This window comes from Trichechus manatus, unplaced genomic scaffold, assembly GCF_000243295.1.
Source record: "Trichechus manatus latirostris isolate Lorelei unplaced genomic scaffold, TriManLat1.0 scaffold00103, whole genome shotgun sequence".
NCBI classification, from domain to species: Eukaryota; Metazoa; Chordata; class Mammalia; order Sirenia; family Trichechidae; genus Trichechus; species Trichechus manatus.
Window position 1 is genome coordinate 8,596,843 of NW_004444039.1, and position 20,031 is coordinate 8,616,873.

Consider the following 20,031-nt stretch of genomic DNA (forward strand, 5'->3'; position numbering starts at 1 on the left):
GATGTGTTGTGAGGTTGTTAACCATTGTCATAGGGCAACATGTGTACTGACTGTTCAATGAGAAACTTTTGTTCTGTAAGCCTTCATCATAAGTGAGAATAACAGCACAATTGGAAGAGCGTAGTTGATGTCACTGAACTGTGCATGTAGAAATTTTTGAAATGGTGTATCTTTGGCTATGTATAGTTTCAGCAAAAAAAAAAAAAGGTGGATAAGGGAGGGGGTTGACATGTTGTGGGATTGTTAACCAATGTCATAAAACAGTATGTGTACTACTGTTTCATGAGAAACTATTTGTTGTGTAAGCCTTCACCTGAAGTACAATTAAAAAAAAAAAGAATCCATGAAAGTGGATCACTCACTGAAGGATCAGGATGAGATAGGAAGCAAAATGGATATTAGTTTTAGAGATGCAGTAGGGTTTCTGAAGAGATAGAAATTATTATTTTAATGTGAGGAAATTTTTCTTTGTTGCCCTTATAAATCATAAAGGAAATTTAGAGTTGAAAGTGCTGTATGTAAAGTTCCATGTTTTGCCAAGTCAATGCCTCTCCAAATGTAGAGAGCCCTGATTGAGATTGTCCAATGTAGATCATAACGTACTTTCAATACCAGGACTGGTACTGGATGATTTTAGTGCGCCATGCACAGTTTTTGGTGAGAGTACTAAAAAGAGATTGGAAAAATCAATTCCAGTGCAAGGCAGTTCAAGATGGGACTATTAGTGTATATATTCTAACTCAATTATTTTCACAAGAGTATACCTTGCTTTTGAAAAATGCAGGAATTACTGCTTTAAATCAATAGGTAGCATTCCATCACTGTGTTCGTTATATCAGAGCATACAAGTCAGTATAACTGGAGCATGTACAAAGAAACAGACCTTGCCTGCAATCTAAAGAGAGAAAGCCCATTTCCAAGAAACGCATAGAGAACAAGGTTGCTGTTGAAATAGATATGTGGAGAGAGCTATAATGTCTGCCTTCTCCCTCTTCCTCCACGCTCCTTTGTACTGTCCTGTATGTACTGTCATGTTGAGTAGAACTGCCCCATACGGTTTTCTAGGCTGTAATCTTTCCAGGAGCAGATTACCAGATCTTTCACCTATGGAGCCACTGATTCGAACCACCAACCTTTCGGCTGGCAGCCAAGTGCTTGACTGTTGCTCCACCAGGACTCCTTTGTACTGTCATAGTGGAGAAAAATAAAACAGATCACTGTTTTCTGTAGCTCAGACTCTTCCCTTGTCTGTGCTTTTGACAGTGTACCATAGCTATACTGCATACTGAGGTTCTTTGTAGGAATTCATCACAATCTGTAACTGGTCCTGTATTTATTGTTCTTGCTTCTATTATATCACCCCAGATCTGCTAAATAATAAGCTAGTAAAAACAAGTGAGTCAGAACTTCTACCAAGTAATTTTCGTTGGTGGGAGTTATGAGAACACGTTTCATTCTTGTATCTTTTAAGGTGATCATCGTTGTTGTTTACTACCCCGTGCATAATGTGATTGGACCCTTGGGATCTGCAGGGTTTTCATTGGCTGATTTTTAGAAGCAGATCACCAGGCCTTTCTTTTAGTCTGTCTTAGTCTGGAAGCTCCACTGAAACTTGTTCAGCATCATAGCCACACACCAGCCTCCCCACGCAAGCCGCATTGGTGGGGTCCCTGGGTGGCACAAACTATTAACATGCTCGACCGCTAATCAAAAGGTTGGAGGGTCAAGTCCACTCAGAGGTGCTTTGGAAGAAAGGCCTGGTGATCTACTTCTGAAAAATCAGCCACTGAAAACCCTCTGGGGCACAGTTCTCCTCTGACACACGTGAGAGGCAAGCAGTGGCCGCACGTGAGGCACATTGACTGGGAATTGAACCTGGGTCTCCCACGTGGAAGGCGAGAATTCTACCACTGAACTGCCACTAGGGCTGGTATCAATTTTAACTGTAATTTGTGTCCTAACTTCCCTTTCCCTTACTTTTCCTTCTTTTTCATCACACTTTTAGAAGACTTCTGATTTAGAATGGATGGTAACTAGATACTTGTTGGGGGAGTCATTAGTCTAAGTTACATATCAGCCTTCATTTCTTTGGGCTTAGTATTTGTGAAGCAGCTAGAACCGTTCAGAAGAAGGTATAAGTGATATGGAAACAAAAGGTCAATACTTTGGAGACATTGTCTGTTACTGTTCTCCGGACTTTTTTCTAACGAGCCTCTCCCAAAGAAGTTCCATCTCTCTTGATCATAGGTCTCCCTCTTACGAGTATGTCTGTGGCAAGGGCTCATCATTCTCCAACACTCTTCCCCCAGAATTAAGGGGGACATTAGATTAGATAAGACAATCTGTTTAAGGATACTAGTTTTGAATAAGAACCTATAATATGGATAGATCCAATTACTGCATTTTTCAGCTCAGACGTCAGTGGACCCAGTGTTTACTGGAACGCTTCAAACTTTTTTTTCCTGATAATTGAATTTGTTAAATTATTAGTTTTAAAAACAAAACTCCCACTTAATGCCTTCATTTCCTTTTTGCATACCCTTTGGTGTTTGCCTCATGTGTATAAATTTCCAAGGATCACAAGCCCTAGGAGGTTTAAAACTAGAAATCTTAAATCAGTTTCAAATTTGTAAAATACATTTGTTCAGAGATTTAAAAAAAAAAAAAAAGGCCACTCCTCAAATAACATCATTTTTTCACATGATATGTTCCCTCAAAGATCACATTATAGAGAGAGAACACTGGGTCTGTTGTTGAACAGACAAAGGAAAACTGAGCAAGATATCTGAACAGTTGAATACAGATAGCTGTCCCCTCCCTCCCCACAAGCCCGTTTTCTTTGTCAATGAAGGATGTACATGGCTTGTGGATGCAGCTGATGTGGTATCACTGGCTGTCATTGTCAAGTCTGTGAAAGTCCCTACCTCTTGTTTTTAGAGCATGTAGGTCATTTACAAATTATTCTGAACTACTGCATTGGTGGTGTCCCTGAGTGGCACAAACCGTTAATATGCTTGACCGCTAATCGAAAGGTTGGAGGTTCATATCCACCCAGAGGTGCTTTGGAAGAAAGGCCTGGTGATCTAATTCTGAAAAATCAGCCATTGAAAACCCTGTGGAGCACAGTTCTACTCTGACACACATGGTGGTGTCACCGTAAGTCAGAATCGACTTGATGGCAGCCGATTTTTTTAGCACACTGGTTGGGCAGCAGAATACCCATATCGACAGGTAATCTGACTTCTTGGCTAAGCTATACCAGACACTCTGTGGGCCATAAATGGTATTTGACCTTTCCTTGTTCTTTAATTTTCTTGTCTACAACAGAGGAAAATTCGCTACCTATTTCTCAGTGCCCAAAAGGACAAAATCTTTTGTGAAAAAGACTCCCCCTTCTGCCCTACCCATAACAGATTCTTCATGTTTAGTTTTCCTCCAAGATAGTATCCAAAATAATTATAGAAGAGACTTGGGATTTTTGTCTTCCTTGTGTCCTCAAGGGCAAGAAACATTCCAGAAGAGTTACCAATTTTGATGAGTGAGAGCATGACATATCTGTTCCTAAGGGCGGTGGTGATCTATCCCTTGGTACCTACTTGGAGAAATGGAGCTGGGATGAGTCAGCTTGTGGGCAGTAGGTTTGAATTCATTAAAAAGACCTGTCATAGAAATCATTGTCCTTGGTTGTACTGTACTTCCATAAATGTTGGCCTACAAAAGAAGATAAATAAATGGTACAGCTATTGTGGAAAACAGTTTGATGGTTCCTCAAAAAGCTGAACACAGAATTGCCGTATGACTCAGCAGTCCCAATCCTACTTATATACCGGGAAGAAGGGACAAGAGGAACACAGACAGACAGAAACCCGTACACTGACGTTCACTGAAGCACTTTTCAGTATAAGCCAAAAGGTGGACGCAATCGAATGTCCATCTGCAGATGAATGGAGAAACAAAAGGTGGTCCAGACATGCAATGGAATGATACTCAGCCATAAAGCGAAATGAAGTCCCGATGCATATACCACAACATGGATGAACCTTGAAAATATTATACTGTGTGAAGTAAGCCAGTCACAAAAGAACGAATACTGTATGACCTTTCTTCTATGAAATAAGCAAATATATACAAACCGAACATGATCAGTGGCTATCAGGAGTGGAAGGGAAAGAGAAAGGGGGAGTGTTTGCTTCGGGATCATTGAGTGTATGGTAATAGTGGTGGGATAATTTGGAAAAAGATAGTGAGAATGGTTTCACAACTTTCAGAATGTAATCAATGTCACTGAATAAAACATGTAGAAATTGTTGGAAAAAAAAAAGAATAAATGAAAGGGGAAAGCCTCCAGGCTGACTGAAAGACCATCACGCTCTCTTTTTTACACTTTAGAGGTTCACCTGGACCCCTACCGGACATGGTGTCCCGTCGCAGACTGTCAGACGGTGTGCCGCGTGGCGTCCAGTGACCCAGGACAGCCCGTGCTGGTGGAGTGCCCTTCTTGCCACTTGAAATTCTGCTCGTGTTGCAAGGACGCTTGGCATGCAGATGTCTCCTGCAGAGACAGTCAGCCTGTGGTCCTGCCCACAGAGCATGGGTAAGAAAGGGAAGTTGGTCTTTAGGGTGACTCGCTGGGCTTCTTGGAGAAGGAGATATCTTGGGATGGCGTGTTGTTACTGTTAGTTGCTGTCAAGTCACCCCGGCTCATGATGAGCCCGCACACAAAGGAAGGAGATGCTGCCCAGTCTTGCTCCATCCCCGTGGGTGGTTGCGGATAGGACTGTTGTGATCCATGGAGTTTTCACTGGCTGATTTTCAGAAGCAGATCACCAAGCCTTTCTTCCTCGTCATCGTAGCCTGGAAGCTCTGCTGAAAACTGTTCAGCGTCGTAGCAACACGCCAGCCTCCGCTGAGAGACAGGTGGTGGCTGTGCATGAGGCGCAGTGGCCAGGAATCAAACCTGGGTCTCCCACATGGAAGGCGAGATACCTACCACTGAACCAGCACTGCCCCCGTGAAGGTGTGTGTTGTTGTTGTTCGGTGCCGTCGAGTCGGTTCCGACTCCTAGCGAACCGTGTGCAACAGAATGGAACACTGCCCGGTCCTGCACCACCCTCACGATTGTTGCTATGTTTAAGCCCATTGCTGCAGCCACTGTGTCAGTCCATCTCCTTGAGGGTCTTCCTCTTTTTTGCCGACCCTGTACTTTCACCAAACATGATGTCCTTCCCCAGGGACTGATCCTTCCTGATAACATGTCCAAAGTACGTGAAACGAAGTCTCGCCATCCTTGCTTCTAAGGAGCGTTCTGGCTGTACTTCTTCCAAGACAGATTTGTTCGTTCTTCTGGCAGTCCATGGTGTATTCAGTATTCTTCACCAACACCGTTATGGTGATGGCATGTACAGATTGGTTGTTTCCCTGAAGAACTTGTCTCAGAACTGGTAAACTGCTAGTAAAGAATAATCAATGAAGCATTTCTAAGGGGATGTTAGTTATTTATGGCTGGAGAATCTTCCAAGATATTGCTGAAATCAGAGTTTGTATCATTTTGCTTTCTCGTTAGGTAGAGAGGTGCTGTAACGCACTGGTTTTTAGTGGGAAGTCTTGGCTTGTTGACAGCTGTTTGCTGAAGTACTGTGTCCACCGCTCGCGGTACACTTTGTTCTTCGTGCTTACAAAATGGGGCAGAAATTATTTTCTTACCCAACTAAATTGCCAGTCAGAGAAAACATAACAAGAGAAACAATACCCCCACAGTCTAGGACAGCCCAGATTCTTAGGTAGTACAGGAAAAGAGTGTGTCTCTAATTTATTCTCTGAAAAGGTGGTTGAGATTTGTTGTCATGAGAATCAGTTGAGTCTGTCCCTTTTAGCGTGGAGAGCTTTTACGGAAGCGGCAGGGCCCAGAGTGAGAGACCTTTGTGTTTGATCCCTTGCTTTGCTTGAGGCTATGGCTGTTCTGCATTAGCAAGAACAGAAATAGCAGTGTTGTAGACCATTTGGTTTAATTGCCCAACGCCCTTCAAGTGTACAGAGCCATTTTCAAGAATATTAATGTTACCTGGCTATGATGCTGTGCTTGGATCTAAGACCAAACAAACCAGAGGGAAGGAAGATCCGTGCACATTGCAGACCTGTGGCCTCACAGCCAGATTTAAAGCCAGGCTCCTGCCTTTTACCGTCCCAGCAGTCAGGTGTGTGAGTAGCCTGGGCAATATCAGCAACCCAGAGGAGGAGGATTTGAGTTATGACATTGTCAGTTGGTATCTGTGTGACCTCGTGCGAGTCACTCAGGTGCTTGGAGTCTGTTTTCCCATCTCAAAAAAGGGGGGGTGATTAAAGTAGTAACTGTCTTACTACTGTATCGGTATTGTCGGTACCCCATCAGATCGCAGGTTTGACGGCACTTTGTGAGCTGGATGTCTCTGTGTGCTGGGTGGTGATTTTAATCAGCAGCAGCTAAAGTTTAACCTGGTGCTGGGGCTCGCCTGTCCTCTCTGCCCCGCCCCACCCCAGTGTGTTCCCCTTCTTATTTTCTATGCTTCTTTAGGCTGTGAGGAGTCTCAGGGTGGTGCAAATGGTTAACGTGCTGGGCTGCTAACCGAAAGGGTGGAGGTTTGAGTCCGCCCAGAGGTGCCTCAGAAGAAAGGCCTGGTGATCTGCTTCCAAAAGATCAGCCACTGAAAATGCTAGGGAGTGCATTTCTACTCTGACACACGTGGGGTTGCCATGCGTCAGAACCAGCTTGGCGACGACTGGTTTGGTTTTTTTGCTTAGACCATGAGCCTGTGCTGGCCCAGTCATCTCTTTGAAGCAGGGTTTTTGTTTTTTTCTTCAATATTTTCAATAATATCGGGCATTTTAAAGAAGTACTGATTATTGAGTTTTCTGTCCCACTTCCCGTTCGTTTGACGAACAAATGATGAGCTAAATTAGCTCTGCCTGGTTTGGATCCTGGACTAGTGTCTCTGCTGTGTGGCAGACTTCTTGGACTTCTTATTCAGACAATGTGTGCCCAGGGAATGAAACATGCATTTGGCAAAATACTGAGTTAAATCAGCTGTGGACAGTGTAATTACATAATTCACTCAAAGCCAAAGATTAAAAAATTAAAGATTCTTGTTCTGAGCCATCTGAACCTCTCCTATTTTACCCCCTTCCTGGGAAGCAAGTCAAGCACAGATAACTAAGAGTTAATGACCGACCCACCCTTTAGGCTCCCTGGAAGTTCGTGGTGTTGAGTGTGTTGGTGGTGGTGGTTGCCTGTGGAGTCGACTCTGACTCATGGCGACCCCACGTCTTACAGAGCAGAACTGAGCTCTGTAGTGTTTTCTTGGCTGTAACCTTAACGGAATCAGATTGCCAGGCCTTATCTTTTGCGTTACCGCTGGGTGGGTTCGAAGTGCTAACGTTTAGGTTAGCAGTTGAGCGCAAACCATTCGCGCCACCCAGGGACCTTTCAGAAGGGCTTTAATTAATTACCATATTTTTACACAAATAACGTGCACCTTCTGTGTTTGTTTGCCAGCTGTGCCCCACCCCCGGCGAGGTATTTTCATAAGTGCGCTATGCTATTTTTTTCTTTTACAGCAACATGTAAAAAAAAAAAAAAAACAGTTGGCAAAAAAAACCTTGCTGGGGGAGGAGTAATTGGCAAACAAACATAGAAGGTGTTATTTGTGTAAAATGCAGTAATTATGTTCAGACCGCTCTTTCCACAGCGCTGTTTAGTGTGTGTCCTTGTGGTTCTTGCTTTTTTATTAGGCAGCATTCCCGATCCTAAACCCTCACAATTTCTCATCCATTTTGTTTCTAGGGCCCTCTTTGGGACAGACGCAGAAAGCCCCATTAAGCAGTGCCCAGTTTGCCGGGTTTATATTGAACGCAACGAAGGCTGTGCTCAGATGATGTGCAAGAACTGCAAGCACGCATTCTGCTGGTACTGTCTGCAGAACCTGGACGTAAGTTCCGTGTGGAAGAGGCTTCTGGTGTGGTCTTGCTGGGGCTTCCCGCATACGCAGTCTGAACAGCCAGTATCCTACAGGCCTTCCTTTAAAAATACTGAGCCTGTTTTTGTCCTGCAAAAGGAATCTGTTTTTCTTAGTGAGACTTCGCGAGCCTGTTTCTTTGGGTATCTGTAAAACCTCTCCTGCGTTATCTTAAATGTATCACCTCAGCTTTAAAGGCAAGCTTTTGGTTTAGGGACATTTCCTGCAGCTTGGGTGTTGTGTTACTTTATTACTATGCAAAGAACTCTGAGTGTATTAGATTTGTATTGCTGCTCTAACAAATGACCACAAATTTAGTGGCTTACAACAACACACCCTTGTCGTATAGTTGTTCTGTAGATTAGAAGCCTGATGTGGGTCTCACTGGCTAGCATCAAGGTGTCCACAGGTCTGTGTTCCTTTCTGGAGGCTCAGGGGAGAATCTGAGAAATCAGAATTCTTAACTGGTAGTTAAGATTTTCATGACGCAGGCTACTCTGTCCTGTAGGGTCGCTATGAGTCGGAATCCACTCAACAGCAATGGGTTTGGTTTGTTTGTTGGTTTTGGTATTCTGCTTACCATGATTCATTTGTTTTCCTCTTTTTGAATTAAAAAAAAAAAAAAATTCAAATAAGTGGTGTGTCTTAAACAGCTTTCTAGCTCCCATTCATTGGCCTGACAGTGGTATTGCTACTGATTGTCAGTGTCCCTTTCCCAGATTATGGGGCCTGGCCAGTTATTATTTTCCCTCACCAGTCATGGAGGTTGTCTCTTCCGATTCAGGTGCAGTTTCATCCAGCCCTGTGCCAAGGCTGATCGAGACCTGTGGGCACCTTGATGTTAGCCAGGGAGACCCACATGAGGCTTCTAATCTACTAATATACGACAAGTGTGTGTTGTTTTAGGCCACTAAATTTGTGATCATTTGTTAGAGCAGCAATACAAATCTAATACACTCAGAGTTCTTTACATAGTAATAAGGTAAGACAACACCCAACCTGCAGGAAATCACTTAACGGGTGGTGTGAAGAGTTGGTGGACAGGTCTTTCTTCAGTTTCAGTGTTTTAAAGCTGGGGTGGGGTTAAGTTGTTTATAAACGAAAACCAAACCTTTTGCTGTGGAGTCAATTCCGACTCTAACAACCCTATAGGACAGAGTAGAACTGCCCCCGTAGGGTTTCCAAGGAACGACTGGTGGATTCAGACTGCCGACCTTTTGGTTAGTAGCCGAGCTCTTAACCACTGCGCCACCAGGGCTCCAGGTGGTTTATGGAGATTCCCTATTGTTTGCGAGTTTGACCTATGCAATACGTCCATGTTAGCTTGAGCCCCCCAGCCATGGTGGGTCTGCCGCTCTTTTCTCAGCTTTTCATGTTGATTTTGCCTAGTTTGCGTCCGTTCCATAAGCAGTTGTGGAGTGCTTTAGCGTCATACGTGCTCCATGAATACGCAGTTCACATGGATTGCGTGGTGGCCGTGTCCTGCCTGGTTTGTAACGGAAAGTTAGAGAAGTCATAAGAGTCTTAAGAAAAATCTTGTTCTGATCACTTGACCTTGTGTTCTCTGTTTTAGCTCAGGGAAACTGGTATGTTGGTAACTATGTTTTTCTCTAGACAAGTGTTCTGTGTCAGATGGTGTCTCAGTCATCTAGTGCTGCTGTAACAGAAATACTACAAGTGGATGGCTTTAACAAACTCATTTATTTTCTTACAGTTTAGGAGGCTAGAAGTCCAAATAAGAGCTCAGTCTCAGTGTTTTGAGAAGAGGCATAAGCTGAGTGGAAGAAAATTGACATTTTAGTGACACTCTTAGCAGCTCAGGTTGAAATAAATTTTTTTTTGTTCTTTTTAAAAAATTGGATTTATCATAACCCCTTGAATTATAGTTGTTTGATATTTGAGACCTACCATAATTCCAAATGAGTGATAACTGAATGAGGATTGCTATACCTTTCATGCTTTACAAATGAAAACAGTCTTTTTTTTTTTTAACTTCAGTTTTAACCAGAATACTAATTGGGTTGATAGAAGTCTGGCCCATGAGGTTCTCTTTAGGAGGCAGAAATGTAAGGAAGTCAACAAGTACATCAGATCTCTGCATCCTTTGCCTGCAGTATGTTTGGGGTATGGTGTTGCAGAGAACATACTGTTCTGGAACTGGACATGAGATGGTACAGATGTTAAATGGCTGGATACACAGACTTCGAACGTGGAAAAATCTTGTTGTGATCACTTGACCTTGTGTTCTCTGTTTTAGCTCAGGGCAACTGGTATGTTGGTAGCTATGTTTTTCTCTAGACAAGTGTTCTGTGTTAGATGGTGTCTTGGTTATCTAGTGCTGCTGTAACAGAAATACTACCAGTGGACGGCTTTAACAAACGAATTTATTTTCTCACAGTTTAGGAGGCTAGAAGTCCAAATTCAGGGTGCCTGCTCTAGGAGAAGGCTTTCTCTCTCTGTCGGCTCTGCAGGAAGGCCCTTGTCTCTTCAGCTTCTGCTTCCTGGTTCCTTGGAGATCTCCATGTGGCTTGGCATCTATCTTACCCCATCTCTCTTTTACATCTCAAAAGAGACTGACTCCAGACACATCCTACACTAATTCTGCCTATTAACATAACAAAGCCAACCCATTCCCAAATGGGATTATAACCACAGGCATAGAGGTTTGGATTTATAACACATATTTTTGACAAAATTCAATCCGTAACAGATGGTGATGGTTAGCTGTGTTTATAGGCATGGGGCCAGAGATAAGGGTGACTGTCCAGACTCCCAGCCCGAGACAGACACCAAACAGAGTGATTTGGGGTTTTGCTCGAGTGATCTCCTAGTTTGATCCTCTTTCTTGTAGTTTCAGAGGATGAGGTGTTCTTAATCTGCTTTGGGATTCCACTTCCAGCTGTATCCTCAGGGACTGGTCCCCTTTAGTTATGTCTTCTCTGTCCTGTGACTTCAGCTTCAGCTGTCTACTCTCTCAACATACCCACTTATTCAAGTTGGTCTCATTGAAAAACGAGTGAACTTTTTCTCACGCATCTTTCTCCTATTGCTGTTGAGTTGATTCCTGACTCATGGCGACCTCATGTATTACAGAGTAGAACAGCTCCATAGGGTTTTCAAGGCTGTGACCTTTCAAAAGCAGATTGCCAGTCCTTTCTTCTGAGGTGCCTCTGGGTGGGTGTGAACTGCCAACTCTTTGGTTAGTAGACCAGTGCTTAAGCATTTGAGCATCTGTCCCTTACCACCCCTCCATGTCTCTTCCTTTAGAAACCAAGCTTCAAAGTAGCATAATCCCCTCTTGCTGTTGACATTACTTCCATCCAGTGTACTTCTGTAGCAGTGGACACTGATTGCCACATAGTCATAACTTTGCTGTCTTCCTTCCAGGGTTTCCAGTGATTTCTTATTGGTAAAATCCAATCGACACTTCAGTCTTTATCTTACATGGCCTCTCTGCTGCATCTGACACTTGACCACTCTACTCACCTGAGTGATACCATGTCTTCTGGTTCCCCTTCCACCTGTCTGACTACTTCTCAGTTCCCTTTCTAGAGTCTTCCTTAACCCATCCTTTACATGTCTGTGTTGGACAGCCTTGTTGCTTCTCACTTTACATCCTTTCTGCCTGGGTAGTCTCCACCACTTCTGTGGTTCTTCCAACCCATGATTCCCAAGTCTTTTTTTTTCTCCCAAACTCCAGATCTGTATAGTCAGCTGTCTTTTGAATGGTACTGCTTGGACATCTCAAGGATCTCTCAAATTTAGCATGGTCATCGTCTTCCCAACAAAATCTGTTTCTGTGGGGTCACTTCCCTGTTTCCCTTATGTAGTCAGTTACCTTCATAATGTCTCATGATTGTATTTTCTTCTTCATCATCCCCCAGCCATTGCTATTTTCCCTCACCTGATTTATTCAAATGGCCTTCCAACTGCCCTACTCTCGATCATTTCATTCTGTATTGCACCTCTGTTGGAGCTGCCTTTCTGAAATAAGTAGACCAGGTCGTTACTCCTGTTTAGAATCAATCTAGAGTCTAATTTATTATGATCTGTTTTCACTTGGTGATTTACAAAACTACTGACTTATAATCTAAAGATTACAGGTTGGACTTCCTAGAGGGAGTCACTAATCGGCCGAAGGGCCCCTGATTCCAGTCAGACCGTCCAATACGGTCTGTAGCCCTCTCTCATTCAGAGCTGCCTGTTGACCAAAGCCTCTTTCTTTGTTTTTCAGAATGACATTTTCCTCAGGCATTATGACAAAGGACCGTGTAGGAACAAACTGGGCCACTCCAGAGCATCAGTGATGTGGAACCGAACACAGGTATCCTCACCTGAAAGGGAGCAGGAAATAGCCCAGACTTATGAGAGCTTCAGGAGCCCACCTCTTGGGAAAAAAGACACTAGGATTGAATTTTTTCCTCAGAACAAATTTTGACTCTATACCTCAACTTGATATAATGAGTAATTCAGACAACTGATCAATGTAACACCAATGCCCTCTGAATATTGTGCATGCTTTATCTGAAGTAATTTAATATCTATGTCTGTCAGTTCACATATCTTGTTTAAGTAGAACTTTTTAATAATAAATGAGGTGCTAATGCGCTTATCTTGAAAGACAAGAAAAAAGAGCCCACCTCTCCATCCTCCCCACTCTGTCACCTCCTCTCCCATCCCAGCCTGGAAGGTTCTGGGGGGTTCCAGGGCAGGACTAGGGAAAAGTAACGAAGCAACTTCCTGATGTTAACCTGATGAGCACAGTCCCCCTGAGGACAAGTGGGGGCACAGAGGCACCAGAGTGGCGTAAACACTTAACAGTGACCTGCAGATTGAAGGCAGGTGTTCTTTCCTCTTGAAAAAAAAAAGGTGGAATGACTTTATGAAAACCTTTTAAGGTGTATTAGCCATGAAAGGCAGTGTTTTAAATTCCTACGAGGCCCTGGTGGGGCTTGGTGTCCTCTGTACGAGCCGTTGTGTGTTTGTGCAGCAGGTTCAAAGACAGCCTTATTTTTAATAATGTTATATATTTATTAGAGGCCATGTTGTCATCTTCCCTTTGAGTGAGTCAATGTTAATATCCTAGGAATCGTTACTAACGCCCCTGTGAGTTTGTTGTAGAGACCTAGGTAGAGAGAGAGCCGGCACCAACAGGTAATGATTGTACTTGAGGTTACGGTAGAGGTTGAGTTAGAATTTGATGTGCCCTTCTCACCGTGCTTTCTGTCTAGTTCAGACTGTTGCTGGGCCTGGCTAAAAGGCTCCCTGACTGTAACTTTCATGTGCCCGGGTATGGTGTAATAAAGGAGCCCTGGTGGCGCAATGGCTAAGCACCCGCTGCTAACCACACGTGGGCGATTCGGCCCACCCAGCAGTTCTGCAAGAGAAAAGACCTGGTGATCTGTCCCATAAAGGTTATGGCCTGGGAAACTATGGGTGTAGTTCTGCTTTGTCCTGTAGGGTCACTGTGAGTCGGAATCGACTTGATGGCACACAGCAACAGCTACGATAGGGTACAGTAAGTATACGTATACATACAAGGTTTAACTGCTGAAATACGCTTTTCTTCTAAATTTCCAGGTGGTGGGGATTCTCGTGGGATTGGGCATCATCGCCTTGGTGACTTCACCCTTGCTCCTCCTGGCCTCCCCGTGTATAATCTGCTGTGTCTGCAAGTCCTGTAGGGGCAAGAAGAAAAACCATGACCCATCCACAACCTAAAGGCTCTGTCCGTGCTCACGTTCCACGGGTGTCTGGGTTCCACTAGTCAGCACAGTGATAAAGCCCCACTCAGTGAACTCGCCTCCTTCTTCTTGCCAAACTTTGCAAGTGCCTCTTGCGTCCAGACTTCGGACTTGCCTGCCAGCCTCCGGCATTGGAAAAGGCCAAGTCCGTGATGCTTGTGTTCCTGTGGAAAGAGAACGCGCTTCTCCAGTCCAGGCCATGTCTAAGGAGCGTGTCTGGAAGCTTTGGGATGGCTTGCGGGGAACTAGGACTTCATTGTTTGATCACTTAAAGGATCCCAACTGGGCTGTTGAACTTCCAGCCAAATTCAAGGGGCCTGAGTGAACATTCGATATAATAAATACGTTGTCTAACTGTTGGCAGCATATGTGGTATCTGAGAAGCAGAAGTCTGCTTTGTGTTGCTTTGACCAACGTGGAAGCATGGAGGGGAAGGGTAAGACTGCTTAAGGAAAGTTCTCGTAGCAGCTACAAAGCAGGCTGCTTGTCTTAGGAGTAGATGTGGTGGTTCTGCCTTTGCCGGCCGCTCGATGTACTGGTCCCAGCATTCCCACACTGCCTTGGCAGAAACACAATAGATTTCTCCTTGTGTGATCTGGGAAACCCTGGTGGCATAGTGGTTAAGAGCAACAGCTGCTAACCAAAAGGTCAGCAGTTCAAATCCACCAGGCGCTCCTTAGAAACCCTACCGGGCAGTTCTACTCTGCTCTATACGGTCGCTGAGTCGTAATCAACTCGGTGGCAGTGGGTTTGGTTTGTGTCATCTTGGCTTCAAGAAGGAGAAACTGCTGTGAGAGTTGTCCCTTCCCAGCAATCGAGGTGCAGCACGTAGAGCAGTCTGGTCGAACTCAGTGTCCCCCCCCGGGCAGGTGGAACTCCCTGCAGGCCATCGGCTCTGCTCTTACAGCCAGTAGCCAGACAATTGCTTTAGATGAAATATGGGTAGGGTAGGAGAGGTGCAGAACCCTCACCATAGATAACAGGGACCTTTCTTCTGTGTCCATGCACCCAACGGATGGAGAATTGGATCTAAAGATACACACCAGGAGCAAAGATTAAAGTCCGTATGCACATCTAGAATCCATATAATTTCCGGCCCACCCAGAATTCCTATCCCTTGGGCACGCATGGATATACCCAACAGTACACACAAAATAAATGTTTACTGAAAAGCCATTTTATCTTTCCTTCTGTGACCAATATGGTTTATTATAAATCAACCTACATATTTTTTGCACATTATATATGTGAATTTTGGTTCTGAGTTAATAACTTATCCGAGGGTGTATGTAAACTCATAAAAATAACTCTTTTAAAACAGTAAATAGTATAATAGCATGTCATCTCTTTTTGTAAAACAAACTGAGAATCACGTGATGTACATATTTTCAAACAATTCTGAGCGGTTCTGTTTTCGGCATCGTTTCATCCTGCCCTTTCGGCATCTGTTGAGGCCGTCTGAGGACTTTCTGTTTGTAAAAGGCCCCGACGAAACAATAATAAATAGGTAAGAAATAAAACCTCAATGCTTGCTATTTCCTAAAGGGTGTGGATTGATGTCACTTTACTGTGACTTGTTTTTCCTATTATCAGCTGTTTAATAAACGGGTTTTGAAAAGATAAAAAACTTTTTCTCCGGTGACAGGATTATACATAATTACCATTAGTCACACGGGATGGCGCTTCATGATAACTGTACTCAGTGTTCATGGGGAGCTTGTCTTGACGCCAGGAGTACCATCTCAGGAACCGTCCGGGCCTGTGGTATGTTTTGAGGTAACTGGTGTGTTCAATTGCTGCTATCTTGGACCTATTATTAAAGGATGATGCTTTGCTTATGTAATGGAACGTGTATACTAAGTGGGAATGCGTGTATTTAAAGTACTTTAATTCACGTGTATATACTTGATATATGTGTAGTACATCTGTTGGTCACGTACAGTTTATTTACAGCTTATACAGAACATAGATGAGAACTCCGGGAAAACTTTTGACTGGCAACCAACCCAAACCATTTTTAATCATGTATTAGACATTTCTCAATATTAAGAGTCTTTGCTTTTCTTCTAAAGCACTAAACACTTCAGGAAAAAAAAAACAACCCTCTTCTATCGAAGTGTTTTGTATTAGTATGAATATCATTGTACATACACTTGTGTAGGCCACTGCCTTTACTTACATACACATAGCCTACTGCCTCATCGTAGGTACGAGGGCATTTATAACTGCTCAGGGGATCACAGGAACTCAGCTGAAATGGAACTTTTATGACAAGAATATCAGTATTGGCCGTGTACTCCTCCTAATTAAACTCTCCAGGCTTGGAAACCCTGGTGGCATAGTGGTTAAGAGCTATGGTTGGTAACCAAGAGGTCAGCAGTTTGAATCCACCAGATGCTCCTTGGAAACCCTATGGGGCAGTTCTACTCTGTCCTATACCATCACTATGAGTAAGCCTGGCTCCACAAAGAATCTTTAAACAGGAGCTGGTTTCAAGTAACCGAAAATGTTATCAGAAGGACAGCTCCTGAATTTGGAGTAACGGTGGAAGAAAGCATCCATTTCCTTGGCAAAACTGAAGGAACTTGTCTTCTCATAGAGATACTGTAACAGAATCACCTCCTTTTTTGGGGGGAGAGAGGGTTGTTTGCCAAACAGATTTTAAATAACTGGATTTAACTTTTAAAATGTTGGTAAGTGCCTTGGTGTGGGGGAGGCGGGGGGAAGGAGGACGACTTCTTTTTTAACCAGCTAAATGAATTGGCCTGTGTGAGATTGTCCGAATCAACAGGAACCAGTTGGTAGGTTAAACCCAGACGTATCTCTGGTGTATCAAAGGGCCAGACCAAGACGATCTAGAGGCTTTGTTTACAGGGAGACAGCTGATACCAACAGAGGCTCGTATTTTCATTTTGGATGATTGGCAAGTGAAGAATTTCACCTTATCTCCTTCCTCTGTCAGCTTTATCCTCTCCTAGTGATTCTGTGCTAGGAAGAAATATAAGTCTAGATAATAATGTTTGGATGTTGTGGCAAAAATATTTTTGTGTTTGAAGTAAGCATAAACCAAAAAAAAAAACTAAACAAGTTGCCATGGACTTGATTCCAACTCATGGTGACCCCATGTGTGTCAAAGTAGACCTGTGCTCTATAGGATTGAAGTAGTATAGTCTATTTGAAATAGAAATAAAATATCCTTTATCAAATTGTTATCTGGATGTGATAACCCACCACCTAGAAACACTATTTAAGGTAATGATACAACATTTGGTTGTTGCTCCATCCAAAAAATTTTCTCTTGTTTTTAGGTAGTGAGGGGAGGAGGAAAGCTTATATGGAAGCAAATATTAGAGTGTTAGCTGTCCTACTTATTCATGCCATGAATGTTCGCTCTGGACGTAAAATCTGTATTTTGAAAGAGGCCTTTGAAAAACAAATAAGTGAATTTTCTTGTAGCCTGCATCATGAAAATCTTAACTATCTGGATTTGAAAATCCACGTGTTTGTTTGAATGTAAATCACTGTTCCTTTGAATCCCAAATTTTCTCTTAAAAATTATTCAGAGTCTAAACATGTATTACTTTAGCCTTCCCTACACTGTGCTTCTAGAAGACTTTTCTTTCTGTTTATGAATGGATGCCTTTTTGTATAAAGACTCCTGTATGAATGTGTAACTTTAAGAACAAATTTGAAAATGCCTTAGATGAATGAAATTTTATAAAGCTGTCACAGTTGATATCTACAGGCTGTTACATCTCATGTTGATTAATGATTCGGAAAGTTTTGTTATGTATTTAAGAAATTGCAATTGTATTATATTTTTCCAGTTTTTCGGGAGGAAAATAGCTGTTTTAGTCTCTCTAGCCCCAATAAATGTGGAGCAGGAAACCAAGTGTGTGAGTCTTTGTTGTGCTGTGTGTCTCCAGACACGTTCATTTGTAGCCTCCAGAAGCTAACCACATCACTAGTAAGTCCTAGGTTCAGAATGGACAAAAATTACCCGAATCTGAATACCACTTATGGAAATAACTCTTAGTTTAAGAGCAACGGCTGCTAACCAAAAGGGCGGCAGTTCGAACCTACCAGGCGCCCCTTGGAAACCCTATGGGGCAGTTCTACTCTGCCCTATAGGGTCACTATGAGTCAGAATCGACTCGATGGCAGTGGGTTTACCATGTTTCATAAATGGGGCAGTACAATGCCTTCACTTGGTGTGGACTTTCTTGTGGTATGACGTTCCACACTGACAGTGCTCAGGAACTGATCATTATCCAGAGAAATACCAATATTGGAAGTCTTTGGTCATTCTTATAAAAAGTGCTGCCAGGCGTCAAAAGCCATCATTTCTATAAAATAAATGTTGGACTAAACACTCTCTAAGATCAGTTCTAACCTTCCAAAAGTCTATTACCAAAAAAAACCCAAACCAAACCCTTTGCCATCGAGTCGATTCCGACTCATAGCGACCCTATAAGACGGAGTAGAACTGCTCCGTAGGGTTTCCAAGGGGTGCCTGGTGGGTTTGAACTGCCGACCTTTTGGTTAGCGGCTGTAGCTCTTAACCACTGTGCCACCAGAGTTTCCAAAAGTCTATTAGAGGAATGTATTTCCTTGTCATGATTTTTAAAGGAAGGTTTTTACATTAGAGTGTTAATTTAAGGTCATTTCCACTTGATTAGTATTCAAGGCAGGACTCACCTAGAGCCGAGTGCCAGAGGTTGATAAAGAGCTTGGATTTAGGCATCTGCAAAAGCAGAAGCTTCCTGTGCTGGGGTTATCAATGCTGTTTTATTGAATGTTTTATGCTCTTAGTATGATACCTGAGTACAAAGGTTTTCAGTTGACTTCTAATTCAAATTTCCCTTTCATATCCATTTTGAGGAAATCAGTAAGATTATATAAAAACATTTTTGATAACATTATGGTTTCCTAATGTTCTTAATTATCTCCTAGAATGTCAACATTATTTCATGTTTAAAGTGTGCTTATTGTTTGAGAACCTTGAATTTGCATTCCCAAAGAATTATTGAAGGAGGCATTTTATACAGCAGTGATTTTAATCAATGCCCTAACCAACAAACTTAATGTAAATTATGAATCTAGTGGATATGAAAGAGAATTATAATTAGGCTTTTCTGTAATTCAATTATTTTCATTTGTTAGAAAATAAACCTAGTTTTTTTTTTTCAGACCCTGAAGATAGCATTCAATTCCATATTCTGAGAAAGAAATTCATTTCTCCAAATTAATTGAAAGAATTATAATAAACCAAAAAGAAAAAAAACCTGTTGCTGTCAAGTCAATTCTGATTCATAGCAATCCTGTAGGACAGAGTAGAACTGCCCCATAGTGTTTCCAAGGAGCAGCTGGTGGATTAGAACTGCTGACCTTTTGGTTAGCAGCTGTAGCTCTTAACCACTGCGCCACCAGGGCTCCAGCAATTATAATACCTTTCATTTATCTATTTTTGCATGTACTTTATTTAAAGAACCTTTGAGAATAATCCTGTGTGGGAAGTGGCACAGACGTTAGATGCATTTCACAGAGAAAGCAAAGGTTTCCTGTTGGTGCCTTGTCAAAGGTCACACAGCTAATGCTTGGCAGCCAGAAAAAGAATACAAAACTGCTTGAAAGCACTTCCATGTTCTTAGTGATTTTGAGCCTTTCTTCACCCAGGTCTATAGGTTCCAAGAGACTGCAGTCTCAGCCTCTGAGAGGGGAATGCTATGTCCTCTCTCAGCCGTCTGCATCAGCGGAGGTGTATGTAAGAGAATTCTTTATTATTTCAACTCATCAGAGTCTGGCCTTTGTGTGTCTGATTGCATGCCCAGGGCGGATGGGCACCCCCTGAGAAGCACCCCAGCCCTCCCTGGAACTGAGCTGGAGGAGACGGGCAGGCGATGGAGGGTGATTCACTAGAGAAATAATTAGGTGATGTGTATCTGACTTGCTCCTATGGGAACTAGAATTACAGCTGAATCCACATACTTCTCTGCTTATCAAAGGGTTCGCCTCTTCCCCACGGATGTCCAGTACATTCTCACAGCTTCCTTTCAGAATCAAGACTCAGCCTGATTGTTAATTCGGATCCAGATCCTTTCCTTTTAACAACACCAACGTCTACTCTAATTTCTGGGGTACATGTTTTGGCCTATCGTTAAGTAAAACCAAACCCATTGCTGCCGAGCTGATTCCAGAGTATTATAGAGTAGAACTGCTCCATAGGGTCTTTTTTTTTTGGCTGTAATCTTTACAGAAGCAGATCACCAGGTCTTCTTCCATGGCATTGCTGGGTTGGT

General features: G+C 42.9%; 1 protein-coding gene across 2 annotated transcripts in view; it reads left to right on the plus strand.

Moving 5' to 3' along the window:
* Positions 1 to 16,823, plus strand: part of RNF144B (ring finger protein 144B) — a 95,736-nt gene extending 78,913 nt beyond the window's left edge. For both annotated transcript variants that reach the window (XM_023737489.1, XM_004382987.2), the window contains 4 exons: positions 4,390 to 4,594; positions 7,817 to 7,961; positions 12,223 to 12,312; positions 13,569 to 16,823. In XM_023737489.1, the coding sequence (XP_023593257.1) occupies positions 4,390 to 4,594; positions 7,817 to 7,961; positions 12,223 to 12,312; positions 13,569 to 13,709 (581 nt within the window). In that variant the 3' untranslated portion in view covers positions 13,710 to 16,823. The remainder of the gene's footprint in view (positions 1 to 4,389; positions 4,595 to 7,816; positions 7,962 to 12,222; positions 12,313 to 13,568) is intronic.
* The last annotated feature ends 3,208 nt before the right edge of the window (positions 16,824 to 20,031 follow it).